This window comes from Panthera tigris, chromosome D4 (genome assembly GCF_018350195.1).
Source record: "Panthera tigris isolate Pti1 chromosome D4, P.tigris_Pti1_mat1.1, whole genome shotgun sequence".
Classification (NCBI taxonomy): Eukaryota; Metazoa; Chordata; class Mammalia; order Carnivora; family Felidae; genus Panthera; species Panthera tigris.
Genome location: NC_056672.1, coordinates 88,209,560 through 88,223,663, shown reverse-complemented (window position 1 = coordinate 88,223,663; position 14,104 = coordinate 88,209,560). Strand labels below are relative to the sequence as shown.

General features: G+C 54.4%; 1 protein-coding gene and 1 long non-coding RNA gene across 11 annotated transcripts in view; one reads left to right on the top strand and one right to left on the bottom strand.

Annotated features, from left to right (window-relative positions):
* ABL1 (ABL proto-oncogene 1, non-receptor tyrosine kinase) overlaps positions 1–14,104 on the bottom strand; it is a 149,362-nt gene that overhangs the window by 13,037 nt on the left and 122,221 nt on the right. For all 10 annotated transcript variants that reach the window (XR_006210838.1, XM_042965330.1, XM_042965334.1 and 7 more), the window contains 5 exons: positions 13,743–14,015; positions 6,309–6,393; positions 5,308–5,485; positions 3,368–3,552; positions 894–1,046 (listed from right to left, as the gene is read on the bottom strand). Coding sequence is in view for 9 of the 10 variants with exons in the window: in XM_042965330.1 (XP_042821264.1) it covers positions 894–1,046; positions 3,368–3,552; positions 5,308–5,485; positions 6,309–6,393; positions 13,743–14,015 (874 nt within the window). In the remaining variant the exon portion in view is untranslated. The remainder of the gene's footprint in view (positions 1–893; positions 1,047–3,367; positions 3,553–5,307; positions 5,486–6,308; positions 6,394–13,742; positions 14,016–14,104) is intronic.
* Positions 11,346–13,749, top strand: LOC122233290. Its single transcript, XR_006210839.1, has 3 exons — positions 11,346–11,646; positions 12,756–12,849; positions 13,468–13,749. It is a non-coding gene; the product is annotated as an uncharacterized LOC122233290 (long non-coding RNA).

Sequence of the window (14,104 nt, the reverse complement as noted above, 5' to 3'; positions counted from 1 at the left end):
CTTCTGGGTTATCAAAGTCTAAAGTCCTCACCAGTACAGAAAGGCTAATTAAAACAAGGTTAACATGAGGATGATGGACTGACGGAGGCTCGTGTTGGTAAGGATGCAGAATTAACTCTCCTACACTTCTGGTGGGAATATAAATTGGTACACCTTTCCTGGAAAACAATTCGGTAAAATCTTTCAGAATTTAAAACGCAAATAACTCTTTGGACCAACAGGTCAACTGCCACAACTACCGGCACAATGTACGGACGTCTACGTAGGAGGGCGTTCATCCTGGCTTTGCTCACGATGGCAAAAGCCAAACACAGGTGTAAAACAAGGAAATGTCCATCCAAAGGGGAAGAGATGGATGAATACATCGTTTAACGGCAAGCTAAACAGCTGTATAAAAATAAGGGGATGGAGAGAGGACGGGATCTTTGAAATATGGACATGAAACTGACGTGAGCCTTACGGCTGTGTGCAAAAAAAGTTGAGGGAGTTGTTTTACACACACACACACACACACACACACACACACACACACACACACACGAAATAAAACCAACCCAGGTAAATGTCACCGGGAGTATTTACCTATTACAGCAGAATGTTTGGAGGCAGGGCCCAGGAATTTGCATTTTTAAATAAGAAATCTAAGTTTGGTATCCATCCATCCCATTTTTGCATGAAAAACAGAAAGAGCCTCACACATAAATACTATGTATAAATAACGTGTATAGAGACACGGAATCTGAGTAAGCATGCAGCTGTTATATTAGTTGCTTCTGAAGAATGTGAATAAAGACAGGAAGGGAAATACTTTTTGACTTTAGGAAAACACTCCTGCACGGGAATTTCTTACAAAGCCCACACAGAAGTTTTACCACCGGCTGGGGAAGACTCACATGCTCGCATGAGTTCGTAGACCTTCTCTGGGCAGCCTTCCGGGCGTTCCATGCGATAGTCTTTCTCTAGCAGCTCGTATACCTGGGACAGGTCAATTCCTGGGTAAGGTGACATACCGTAGGTAGCAATTTCCCAAAGCAGTACTCCAAATGCTGCAAGGAAAAAGAGAGAGGAAGGTTGTTCAAGATGTGGCAAATTTAACTCTCCTGCATTTGAAATTGGTTACCCGTGTAGTGGACATTATAAGCACCTATGCCCTCAGGGGGCGCCTGGGTGGCTCAGTCGGTTAAGGATCCGACTTCGGCTCAGGCCATGATCTCACGGTTCGTGGGTTCGAGCCCTGTGTCGGGCTCTGTGATGACAGCTCAGAGCCTGGAGCCAGCTTCGGATTCTGTGTCTCCCCTCTTCTCTCTGCCCCTCCCCCACTTGGGCTCTCTCTCAAAAATAAACATTAAAAAAAAAAAAAAAAAAGCAGCAGCCACCACACCCTCAGAAGCAGGCCAGACACCAACATTTTACCAGGCCTTTAACGACCAACAGCCCAGGACAGAACCAGACTAAAACGCACCGCAGGGGAGAAGAGACTGTACTGATCGGACTCTCCAGGGTCTCTGAGGTAAGGTGACCATCTTTACTGGGATTTGTGATGCAGGGAACCTAGGGCTGGAGATCAGGATGCCATTTCTACTCCTAGTTTTGAGATCACCTGGCTAAGGGTCTCAGACGGGCCACGTCTCCTTTCGGGGCATATGAGATTATCTCCAGGGCCCCTTCCAACTCTAAACATTTCATAAAAATCTTACAAAATCTTTGAAAGCCCAGATTGTAGGCTTGAAATCCCAGATCCCACTGAAGGGATCCAAGGACCCCTTGGAGAATGCATGATTCAGGTTCAGGGCAGGAACGAACCTGGAATATCTTAATCACTCTAGACAGCACAGACGCCATCAAAGACTACAAGGGGTCTTGTCAAAAGGGAGCAAACTGGCCAAACAGGAGACACTCTGCTTATCAATAAGGAGAAGAACTACCGTGGATTAAAACACATCAAATACATCTAAACACGTCATACATATATATACATATATATCATCACAAAAGGAAAAAACCCAAAAAACCCCAAAAATGTACTTGGTCACCATCCGAGGGTATTAAAAAACTAGCTCGTTTGCATGACCCCTGGTAAGCCCGGGCAAGGAGACAAACAACTATGCGGCCTTTCCTGTGTGAACTATACCCTGAAGTAACCCCACAGCAGATGAGGGTTTCGTCTGACAGCCGTACTGAGCTAAGCCGGGAACGAGGAGTGACAGCATTCGAGAATTACCGTCTGGCAACCCCTAATAAATCAGTGGATCTCGGCACTGGGGATTAGAAACTGCTGAAATCACAAAAAAGAGAGCAAATCGAGCACTGTGCAGCTACAAAGCGCGGCACAGCGCGCCCAGTGCTCCTGCTAAAAGAAAAAAGTCAAACCCGAACGTGACCAAACTGTCCAGATCCCACTGCCCATTTAGTAGGGGTACCGAAGACAGAGGAACGCATTAAATCACAGCACGGGGTACAGTGTGGGAGACTTGCAAGGACACGTGAGGTTTCTTCCACAAACAGCGAGCGAGCGAAAGGCAAATACGGAGAGGGAGCCTGCAGACCAGAGGGCACTGACGGGGCATCAACCGTCCACCTTGTGTGGACAGTATCCGGATCTCAACTCAAACGGACCACGACAGCGGGACTACGAACACTCAACTGGAAATGTGAACACTGACTGCATCGTAATATTCAAAATGACGATCAATTCGGGGAGGAAGGGCGATGTGGTTACAAGAATAAAAAAGAGACACCTTTAAGAGACTCATACTGAAGTATTTATGGACAAAATCAAATGCTATCGGGGGTCTGCTTCAAGATAGTAAGGGTCGGGGCAGGGGGCGGGGTACAGGGTTCAGGAGCGCCATGAGGCGACGGCCGGTAAAGCTGGGTGACGCGTACCTCGGGCTCATTGTGCAATGAGCATATGCTTCTTCAGCGTATGCTTACTACCTGCTGTAACAAGTTCTTTAACAAAAGACACAAATCAAATACTGGCACATGAAGCTTCAGGGGGCAATATCCTATGTAAAGCCCAAACCAAACTACAGAAAATCGTGGGTGCCTGCAGGCTGGGCTAAGTGCCCCCACAAACCCAAGCAGTAAGCTCGGGCTGGAGATGGGAAGTTAGGGGGCGGGGGGAAGGCAACCTGAATTATTTTGGAAGAAAACTCCGCTTTTACTTCCTTTTGGAGAAAACAGGGGAGCGAAGATTGTAAGGTGAGAAAGGAAAAAAACGGTAAGAAAGAGAATTAAGGGATGAAGGAAAACAAATGAAGGAGTGAGAGGGAGGCAGCGAAAGGCAAGGAGACAAAGAAAACCGGGACAAGGAGCCCACGCTTGCGGGTGAGGGCCGACCGGGAGCCGCAGCGGCAGCCCTTACCCCAGACGTCGGACTTGATGGAGAACTTGTTGTAGGCCAGGCTTTCTGGCGCTGTCCACTTGATGGGGAACTTGGCCCCGGCATGGGCTGTGTACGTATCCCCTGTCATTAACCTGCTCAGGCCGAAATCAGCCACCTTCACCAAGTGGTTCTCCCCTACCAGGCAGTTTCGGGCAGCAAGATCTCTGGGGAAAGAGAGAGAGTTCAGCCGTGAGAGTTGTGGCTATCGCGTTCCCGGCTCCGCAAATCCACCGCCACTGAGGGAAGGCGCCCTCCCGATGACCGCGTCCAGTCCCCCGGGAACCTGTGCCCGTGCCTCAGCATCCGCCCGGGCTCCCACCGCGGGGAGAGGTAGCAGAGGGTGGGCGGGAGCAAGCTCATTACCCTGGGCCTCAGTTACCGCACCCGTAACACGAAGATGATGGCAGTGCCTACTTCGTAGGCTTGTCGTGAGTGGTCGTGACTTAATACGTGAAGCGCTTTAACTCACACCTGCCTATCTGCAATCACCTAAGGGTCTGCTGGGTTAGGACGGCTCTACGGCAGGCACGGGGGACGAAGGCACCAGCCAGTCCTCAACTGGGAGAAACTTCCATCGGAGGGAGTCTCCATGTGGCCTATCCAGACTTGACAGAGGACAAAATAAAATAAAGCCCATAGCACTCCGCCCCCTCCTCCTCTCCAAACTGTGTTTCCTACTTTCCTATTTCCTCCTGATGCGTATCCGAACGTATCCTAAAAATTCTCTCCCGTATAATCGGCTTCCTCTCGCCTCCGGATTCTCCCAAGGAGGTGGGAGTCTAATCTCTGGTTCACGGATGTTAACCATGAAATCACAAGGCAAAACGCAACAGGGGGATGCGACGAGGCAGCACCTTTAGGCGATGGCTGAAGGTAAGATCGCCTGATCGTCAGCAATCAGAGAGCAATTAAATACAGAAGACTTGTGCCTAATAGGATTTTGGTAAAGCGTTTTAAGTCTGTGAACTGAAGGGGGGACAGACGTAGCCATGCAAAGCGAACCACAAGTCAAGAAATCTCAATTTGCAGCCTCAGAGGGTTCACCCTTTGAGTGACAGGCGCATCGGAATCAGGCTCTCGTGCAGCACAGGAAATCTGTCTTACAAGGAAGCGCCAACGTCTCACACATTCTACTCTCGTCCCTCGCTGTGAAATCTCATGTACGGGTCTCATGCTTGAGTTAATTGGGGAGGAAAGTTCAGGGCGGTGGCGTGGAGAACGTCTTGTATAAAAGTCACCGGCAAAGCCCATCGGGTTCTGTCCTGCTCGGACAGAACCCTCCTTTGCCAGGAAGCCATTTCCACCAGCAAAGAATGCGAACAGCAAGATAATTGCGGCCCGCTTGAAGGTCAAAGCCCTCCAGGCTTTAGAACAGCAAAGGCGCTTAATTCAGGACCGCACTGACGCCGTCCTGACAATCGTGGACGCGTCCCCGGACCGGAGGACGGCAAGCTAAGTGGAGAATGAAATAAAGGGAAGGGGGGGCGGGCGCAGAAAACACGCCGCTCGGAAACAAAAGCCACGCGCCGGCTGTACCCGCGGGGCGGTGTGGGCGCGACGCCAGCCCCCCCCCCCCCGCGGGGGAGGTCACTCCTGGTGACACCGAGCGCTCTGCCTCCCCGGGGAGCACGGACGCCTCTGAGGGGCTTCGCTGGATATTCCGCTCAGTCCAAGATGCTCCCGAGGGAAGTGTTTCTTACCGCGGGGACCCACTGCCCCGTGGGCCCAGACGCGCGCCCGGAGCTGGCAAAGTCAGGAACCCGGCGTCTGCCTCTGTTCCAGCGTCCGACGTGCCGCCGGCGCTGAGGCGAGAGGCTGAGCCCTCACGCCCTGTGGGCTGGAGCGTCGTGGAGGAGGCTGCCCGGGCCCCACGCCCGCTCCGCGGCGCCGCGAGGAGGGCTGCTCCGCCAGGCCCCTACCTGTGGATGAAGTTCTTCTTCTCCAGGTACTCCATGGCTGACGAGATCTGCGTGGCCATATACAGCAGCACCACAGCGTTCACCTCCTGCCGGTTACACTCCCGCAGGTAATCCAGCAGGTTCCCATAGGTCATGAACTCAGTGATTATATAGAACGGGGGCTCCCGGGTACAGACCCCTGCCAACAAGACAGACATTGAGGGCTTCGGGGGGCCGCTCTGCTCCCGACTGCACAAGCACCAGAAAAGGACCCCTGAGGGGCGCCTGGGGGGGGTTCGGTCGGTTAAGCGTCCGATTTCGGCTCGGGTCACGATCTCGTCATTCACGAGTTCGAGCCCCGCGTCGGGCTCCGTGCTGACGGCTCGGGAGCCCGGAGCCTCTGCTTCGGATGCTGCGTGTCTCCTTCTCGTTCTGCCCCTCCCCCGCTCACACTCCGTGCCCCTCTCTCAAAAATAAACATAAAAAAAAAAAAAAAATTAAAAAACAGAAAAGAAAATGAAAGAAAAGAGCCCCGAAACACGTTCTGTGTCTGCCCCAAAGTCTGGGGCCCGACGTCTAATACTGTCCCAAGCACTCGTGGCTTGTGATGTGTTCCTGTGGGAGGGAGGTGGCCACGCTCTTTTCTTCCTCTCGAGCCCCTGAACTCGAACAGAAGACGCCGCCACCGAGCGCAGAAGCGAAGGTCAGGTGCACACCCCACAGCCCACGTCACCCCCACGTGGCGACGTCTGCTCACGGGAGAACTGCAGCGAAGGGACTCTCGAAACCTCTGGTCTCAGAGGCCGGCTGAGATTTGCACCGGACGACTTTGGGGTCTCCACTTAAAGCAACGGCCTATTCCGTCCACGCCCACGCCATCCCGCATCGGCCTCCTTGCCACCACGGGCCGCGTGTCGCCAGAGGACAGACGTCCACGTCAGACGCGTTCCCCTCCTCTGTCATAGCGCCCGCATCACCCCAGGGGGCGTAAGAGAGAGGCCGTCTCTTGAGAGCTCACTCACCCAGCAACTGCACGAGGTTGGGGTGCTTGATCTCCTTCATCACTGCGGCTTCTTTCAAGAACTCTTCCACCTCCATGGTGTCCTCCTGGGGGAGAAAAGGGGAGGAAGTTGTCTCAGCAAAGAAAGTGTTCGAGCAGGAAAGCACGGCTTGAACGGTTAGTACCAAGTGGAGCCTCGACCGACAACCACCCCGGTTCGCCAGGGCCGACCTGCACGATGCCTGCAGTGGATCGATTACTGCCCCCCGTGGCGTAAAGAATTTTCCCCTTTGATGGGGCGCGGGGGTGGCTCCGTCGGTTGAGCGTCCGACTTCGGCTCGGGTCATGATCTCACGGTTCGTGGGTTCGAGCCCTGCGTCAGGCTCTGCGCTGACGGCTCGGGGCCTGGAGCCCGCTTCGGATTCTGGGTCTCCCTCTCTCTCTGCCCCTCCCCTGCTCACACTCTGTCTCTCAAAAATAAAAAAAACATTGAAAAAAAAAAAAAAAAAAGAAGAGTTTTCCCCAACAATAAATATATGTTGGCAACTTGCTTCTGGGGGCTGCTATGCAGAGGATAGTTCTATTTCCCTAAAGAAGAGCTGGTTTCCAAGGAGTCCTAAAACACTTAACATTAAAAAAATATATATATATGTAACACCTGAAGAATCAGAAATGTACCCAATTTAATGGAAGAGACCCTGACACAAAACGATACTATCCTAAAGAAGAATACCACCTCAAAACACTCTGTACCACAGAGGATGCCCGAAATGCAGAGCTATGGGGGTCTCAACGAAGCAATCACCACTATCCACCGGGTCGATTTACGGGTTCTACAATAATCCTCCCCAGCAGCCCCCCTGACGACGGATTCACGGGTATCATCAGAGATGTCATATTCTAGCAAGTTCACCGTATCTGAACGCCACGCAGAGACAAAGAATATTAGCAAACGCCCAGAGCAAACGTGATGCTATCCCCCCATCTCACGTGCTCTGGGTGGGGGCTCAACTCGAGGGGGCCTTGCCCCTGGACCCACACACCACAGTTGGCCCCGTTACACGGGAGGCTTGCTGTGGCCTGCATCAGGCAAACCTCTTTAGGACTTAAAGAACCCACTGTCCTCTGACTGCCGCGACCAGAAGCCAGCGGGTGGCCAATGGCGTGGCCCGCGTGCGTGCGAGAGCCTGGCCACGAAGGCCAACGAGACAGGCAGGACACCACCCTCCGAGTTTCAACACGGAGTCCACGTCTGCCCGGAGAGAAAGACCGCGTGGCAGATGGGGAGTGAACGCCTGGAAAACTAGACTCGCCCAAGAGCAAAGCTTCATCAGGCTTATTTTCAAGGCGGAACCTTCCAGGTCGTGCCTGCCCCTTCAGGAGGCAGAGCACTCAAAGGGTCCTGACTGCAGCCTCCCGGTGGCCGCGCCATTCTTGCCCCTGCACGTGGAGATTTCCAGAGGACAGGTCAACCTCTACTCAGCACGTTCCCGCTGCGGCCAATCATGTCTACAAGCGGAGCGTGACCGCTGAGGATACGTGTCAGCCCATTATCACTTAGTCTAGGGCTCTCTGAGGCTGAAACTCAGATGCAATTGGCTGCTCTTTAAAAATCGTGGGCTGCTCTGTCAATGAGACATCGTAGGTAGTCTCCGTGTCAAGCCGTACGGAGGGCAAGAACTCATCCCTGCCACCGCTCCGCTGGCTGTTCGATTCTTGGGAGTCCTCTCTGCTCCTTAACACGCTCCGCAGAGCATGCCGTTGGCGCGTCTGAAACACCGGGTGACGCGCTGCCGTCAAGGGCTGGGAAGCCTTCTGGAATCCGCCGAGACGATGCTGCTCACGTAGGGACCGGGGGCCTCAAGAGCCTCGCCTGGCCAACAGGAGGTTCACGACGCAGCTCTCAAATAAAGCTTTCTGGGCAAGGGGAGCTTTCCTTCTTTTCAAGCACCACAATAACCAACTCTGCACAGTGAAACCATCTCACAGAGATCGTGGGCTCTGACCGCTGCTGCCGCTTTTCTAGAAGAACCACGTTCTAGATCTTGAGAGGCGTGGACACGCGAGAACAACGATACGGCTTTCGGAGCCATCCCTCTCCTCTTTTTGCCCGTCTTTTTGTCTTCCCCCTCATTCCTACACACTCACACACACGTGTGGATGGTATAAATAATTCCTTGTTTTTTTCTTTCAGGGCAATCGGCGTGAATTTGTCTCCCCCTGGTGGAATCCGGCCGGGTTCAACCTACAGCTGCCACTACCAGCAGCATTCTCTTCTAAGTAGCTGTGTTAACCGGGAAACTATCCTGTTATGCTCCTTTCCTTTCATTTAAACTCTTTCTTTTTTTTCAACGTTTATTCATTTTTGAAAGACAGAGAGAGACAGAGCGCAAGCAGGGGAGGGGCAGAGAGACAGAGGGGGACACAGAATCCGAAGCAGGCCCCAGGCTGTCAGCACGATGCGGGGCTCGAACTCACAAACCGCGAGATCATGACCTGAGGTGAAGCCGGATGCTCAACCGACTGAGCCACCCACGCGCCCCTCCGTCATCTTTTCAAAGAGACATCTTCCACGTACGGAGTAAAATGAACACAGATAATTAGGGTGAAAGCACCACTGAGTGAACGCGGAGTTTCGGCCTTGTCCGTTGGAAGTCAGGTGGGTCGGCCGGCTCTCCTCATGGGGACCGACTGGCCTGGCCCAGATGCACACGAAGGCCTGGCCGGTACAGGGGTGGTTAGAAGGATGGCTTCAGAGCTATGTGGGTCGAGCCCTGCCGCTGTGTGACCACGTACAGAGCTCGGTTATTCACACGCCAGAGAAGAGAGGTCTCTGAACAAGGTCCCGTCTACACACCGGGAAAACAGCAGCATCTGCCTCGTGTGCAGAGTCCCGAGCACCGCGCCCAGACGCGGGCAGCACTCAGCCGGCAGGACCCGCTTTTACTGTAACGAACACGGCTGAGAAGCCGGCCGTTTTCGTCGTGTCACAGATAGGCACTCTCTGGACCCAACATCTTCTGTTTTTCTGGTTTTCTAACCAGCTTCATTCACCCTTTTTGCTCCCTGGCCTGGCCCCCAAGTGAAGGTATTCTCCGGCATAACGGAGACATCGGTGGCTCAGTGTCCCACGGGTGCCTCCCTGAGTCTCAGCAGGGACCAAGTCCCCGGGGGGAGGGGCTAAGAGGTCCGTTTCCCCCTCTCTCCCTGGTTCTCAACCAAGTGGCAGGGGAGCAAGGTTACGACCCCAGGGAAGCAGCATCCCGCACCCGCCAGAGACGGGGCTGCAGAGATGGGGCCGAGCTTCAGAGCCAGACCGAGGAAAGCGGTTCACCCGCCAGATCCGCGGAAACAATCGCACACCGAGCCCCCAGAACTCGGGCCCTCGGGTTCGCAGGCGTATCCAGCCCACGGCCAGAACAGAACCCGCCGCGAGAGCGCGCAACGGTGGGTTCCAGGTCGCGCGGCCTCTCTCCCTGACGCCCAGCCCCCTCAGAAGTCAGAGAGCCAGCGCGTGCGACTGTCCAGGGCCATCCTGGAGCCCTTGCTTCTCTGCTCATTTCTGCAGCTCTCTAGTAGAACCAACTGCCTGGGGGAAAACACCACAAACAAAACCCCAACCAAAACAGGCTGGCGGAGCAGGGCAACGGAGGCACTCTCTCGGCACGGCTGGCCGCGTGCAAACTGGCACCGGGACAGTCTCCTCACGGCCAACGGGGAGAACCCCTGGGGCACGGTCTGTAACGGCAAAGTACCGGAAAGGACACAAATGCCCGCTGAAGGCTGCTAGACGCCGGAAGGCATCCACGCGAAAGCAAGACCCCCGTGCGTATACCGATGTGGAACGGGTGCCGAGCTACGTGGGGTGGCCACTAGGAGGTGCAGGGCAGTGTCCACAGCATGCTGCCCTACGGCTAGAAGGGACACCCACACGTGGACTACTTCCGGAAGGGCACAAAAATCCAGGGGGGAGGATACTGTGTGCATACGTTACCTATTCAAAAAACAGGTAAAGAATTTAAGCCTTAACGTTTTTCATCAACGTTATCTTCCACTTTTCTAACGGTAAGTCTGTCAGGAGCTTAGGAGCCAATCCCAATGCCACATTAGATCGAGAGCAGTCTTTCCCCGATTCTAGGACTTTCAGAACGGCTTCATAGGAAGAAAAGGGGGGCTCATAAACAAACTTCTGGAATACAGCTCATTTGAAACGTGGGACTTCCCTGTACCGAACGGTTGTTTCTCTCAGGCACATCCCACCTTTAGCATTGATCACACGCAGGTAAAGTTAAGCCTAGGACCTGGTGAATAATGTCAAAATTCAAACTAGCAGGTCCAGTCGGTGGCCTTTGCTGTAATTCCAGTTTCCCGCCCATAGGGGTCAGCCTAGCACCCTCCTGTCTCCCGTTTTCTGGTCTCGGGCCCTGAAGGTACAGGACCCAACGCTCGCTGCCTGGTGGATCAACACAGAGTCCGGGTTAAAGCAGGGTCTTGCCACCCCCTGCTGCTTCAAGAGGGTCTGCCTCTGCCCTCTGAGGGGCCAGCGACACAAAACAGGCAGGATGGGACGGACCAGGGGATGGTGGGGAGCAGACTGAGACTCAGGTGCCCGGCTGGGGTCTGGTGCCAAGAGCTGCCAGGGCTTTCCAAAGCGTCCTCCTGAAGAGCAAGGGAGATCTAGAGGCCACCCGAGGGGAAGTGAATGGGGGGAGGGGATGGGGATGGGAGTTGTCTAAGACGCATGACTGTGGTTGACGTATTTTGCATGGTGTGCGAGGGGTGAGAACTGGAATGACGTTTAAGGAAAGGAGGAGAAGAAAGGAGCTGGGCTTTGGGGCAGGATGTCTGGGCCGGAACCCCGGGTCTGCGGCTCCCCAGCGGGTAACACCAGGCCAGTTACCTGGCCCACCCGCACTGCACGTTCCTCAAGCCTGAAATGGCAGTGACAGGCGGGCCCTTCCCTTACAAGGTGTCTGTGAGGATTAAGTGAGATGCTACACACGGAGCGGGGCACTCAGACTGCAGGCCCATAGTAAGAGCTCAATGAACAGTAACCATAACTGTCATTTAGAACCCACTCAAGGTTCTCAACCTCACCTCTCCAAGGGCGATAAATGCCCCAAATAGTGCTATCAATCTTACTGGACAAGCGGGAACCCTATTGTAGAGATGTGCCTTATGCCGAGGAGGAGGAAGAAGGGATAATTTACTTCGCACTTGCCCAGTACTGTACTGATTTTGGGTTGACACATCTCTAGAATCTGACGCCTTCCCTTTTCCCTAATTAGCTATCACCTGGGGTGACGACTCCGAGAAATCCACACAACTGGATTCTGTACTTTTTTACCGGCTGTAGGACTGTAAGTTAATAAGGCTCTTGGGGAAAACCGTTGAAAGTATAAAAAAACAAAAGTTTAGTAGTGTATCATTAGAGAAATAGACTCTAAAAGGCACCCAACTTCCCGATAAGTCTGATTTGCGGGTACAAGAAAGCCACCACTGCCAGACAAGTCCCTCCGGGAGGCGCCCTGCCCTGACTCCCTGGCGGCAGCTCAGGAACCAAGGTCACAGCGTCAGCTGCTGGACTGTGTCCTCCCCACGCTTCGAGTAGTGCAAACTCTCCCTCTTTCTAACGTTTTCAAACAAGCCTTGCTGGGTGGAAACCAGGAATTCTGTGCTTTTGTTCCTCTTTGTTTCACGTGTGCAAATACTGGCGAGCGTGTGGGTGATGCCCGGGCCTTTAACAGTTTCTCAAGCTGGTCAAGGCCCGGAGGCCGGCCTGGTGTTCAGCCCTGCGCCAGATCGGGACACTGAGCACAAGCACACGCCTCTCCCTGGACTTGCCTGGTCTGGGGGTGGGGGGACGGGGCAGCGGCCGGTGCAGCGCGTATCCAATCACCTTATTCCTGCGGATCAGACCCTTCACTGTGCCCCACTGCCGCCAGAAGAATGTCCCCGGCTCCGGGGGCCGTGACTTACCGTGGGCTCTATGCCCTCCGCCTCTGTCCAGGCCTCCGCTCCTCTACTCCGGCACCAACCCACCCTGCACTTTCTCCCCACCACGGGGAGCTCACCAGTCCCCCCCCCACCCCCACCTCGTTCCTGTGCGGTGTGAGGGCGCCTCGCTCCTGCCTCGGGCCCCGGTCACCCCACACTGCAGGTTCTGTCATTGCCCGTCTCTCCTCCTAACTGCGCTGTTCTACCTACCTAGGCTGGCCTGAGGTGCAGAACTCTATTCTTACAACCCTAGGGCTAAGCCCAGGGTCTGGCAAGCAGAAACGAGGGTCTCGCTAAGTGTTTATTGAGTTTTTAAAAAATCATGTCTGGAAAGTATCCAGGAGTCCTCAAGTGACCCCAAACCACACTACCCGCCCCCCCACCCAAAACACACAAGTGTCAGTCCTGCTCCAAGGGCTGGTCTAGCGGGGTACGTTCAATATGAGCGCCAGGAGGCACCCTTGTTTTCTAGAACTGCAGACTGCGAGTCTTTCTCTGAAGCATCACTTTACACGAGCCAGAAACTGTAATTTCCACTTTGCTGCACCTCTGAGCACAGGCGGCAGGTAAGTAACAGAGTCCCTGAAAGGCAAGCGATCTGGCTGCCCGGGTCTCCAAGCACGTGCCCGACGGGCTCCTGAGAAGCGTGTGCGCGCCGGGGTCCCTTCCTCCAGCCGGGTGGATGTTTCCCTTCTTCTTGTCCAACGGCTACAGGAGGGCCTCCCCTCAGCCTCCGCGTGGTTGTCAGGGTAATCGGTTCGCTTACAGCAAGTGCAAATGGCACAGGTCAACGCTAGGGGACGCTCTGGCCACAGGTAAAAAGCTCAGATCACATCCTGAAGGCCGAGGGCCCCAGATGAAACCCGCTGCTTGGCCTCAAGGTTTCAAAGAACTTCAAACCCCGCCCAGAAACTACGAACACCGTGCGTTAGTGCAGACGAGAGAACGATGGCCCGGAACCCGAGTCAGAAGCCCTGACGTTCCCTTCGTGCCTTCGTCCGCTCCCATTTCCAGCAGTCGGGACTCACACTACACAGAACTGGATGGAACCTGCCAGGAACGCCCAATGCGCTTGCCTTTCAGATCTGCCAACAAACATCCACTGGAGAGTCCAACGCGTTTTGGTTAAATCCCCTTCTTTCAAAACTCACAGCTTTTCCCCTCCTTCTCCTGCTTCTCAATAGGAAGTGATTCAAAGGCCACACGGACAGGACGGAAACCCACGGCTTTAAAAGATTCTTGCCATGGAATGAAAAAACTTCTCCGAATGACTAATCTTTTTACACCAAAAACCACAGCGTGTCTCAGCACTCGCCCTACGTGGAGGCACGGAGTCTGGGAGGGGGACTGAACCCGTCGGAAGAGGTCGGCCGAGGCCTGCAGAGGCCCTTCCTGGGCTGCCCACCGGCAGCAACGAACCGTGTTCGGCCGCGAGCCGCGGCGGCAGCCCCAGACCTACCTTCAAGGTCTTCACGGCCACCGTCAGGCTGTATTTCTTCCACACGCCCTCGTACACCTCTCCGTACTGGCCGCCTCCCAGCTTGTGCTTCATGGTGATGTCCGTGCGTTCCATCTCCCACTTGTCGTAGTTGGGGGACACGCCGTAGACGGTGGGCTTGTTGCGCTTGGGGGCTGGGTAATGGAGAGTGGTGATGAGCCCGTCCGCCACAGTCGAGTGATGATGAACCAACTCCGCCAAAGTGTTGAAGCGGCTCTCTGAGGAGACGTAGAGCTGAGGGAAACAGAGACAGCACAGCCTTCAGCCCACAGACACACACACACCCAGACACCTCTGCTGAGCCTAAGTGAGTGTGCAGAAAA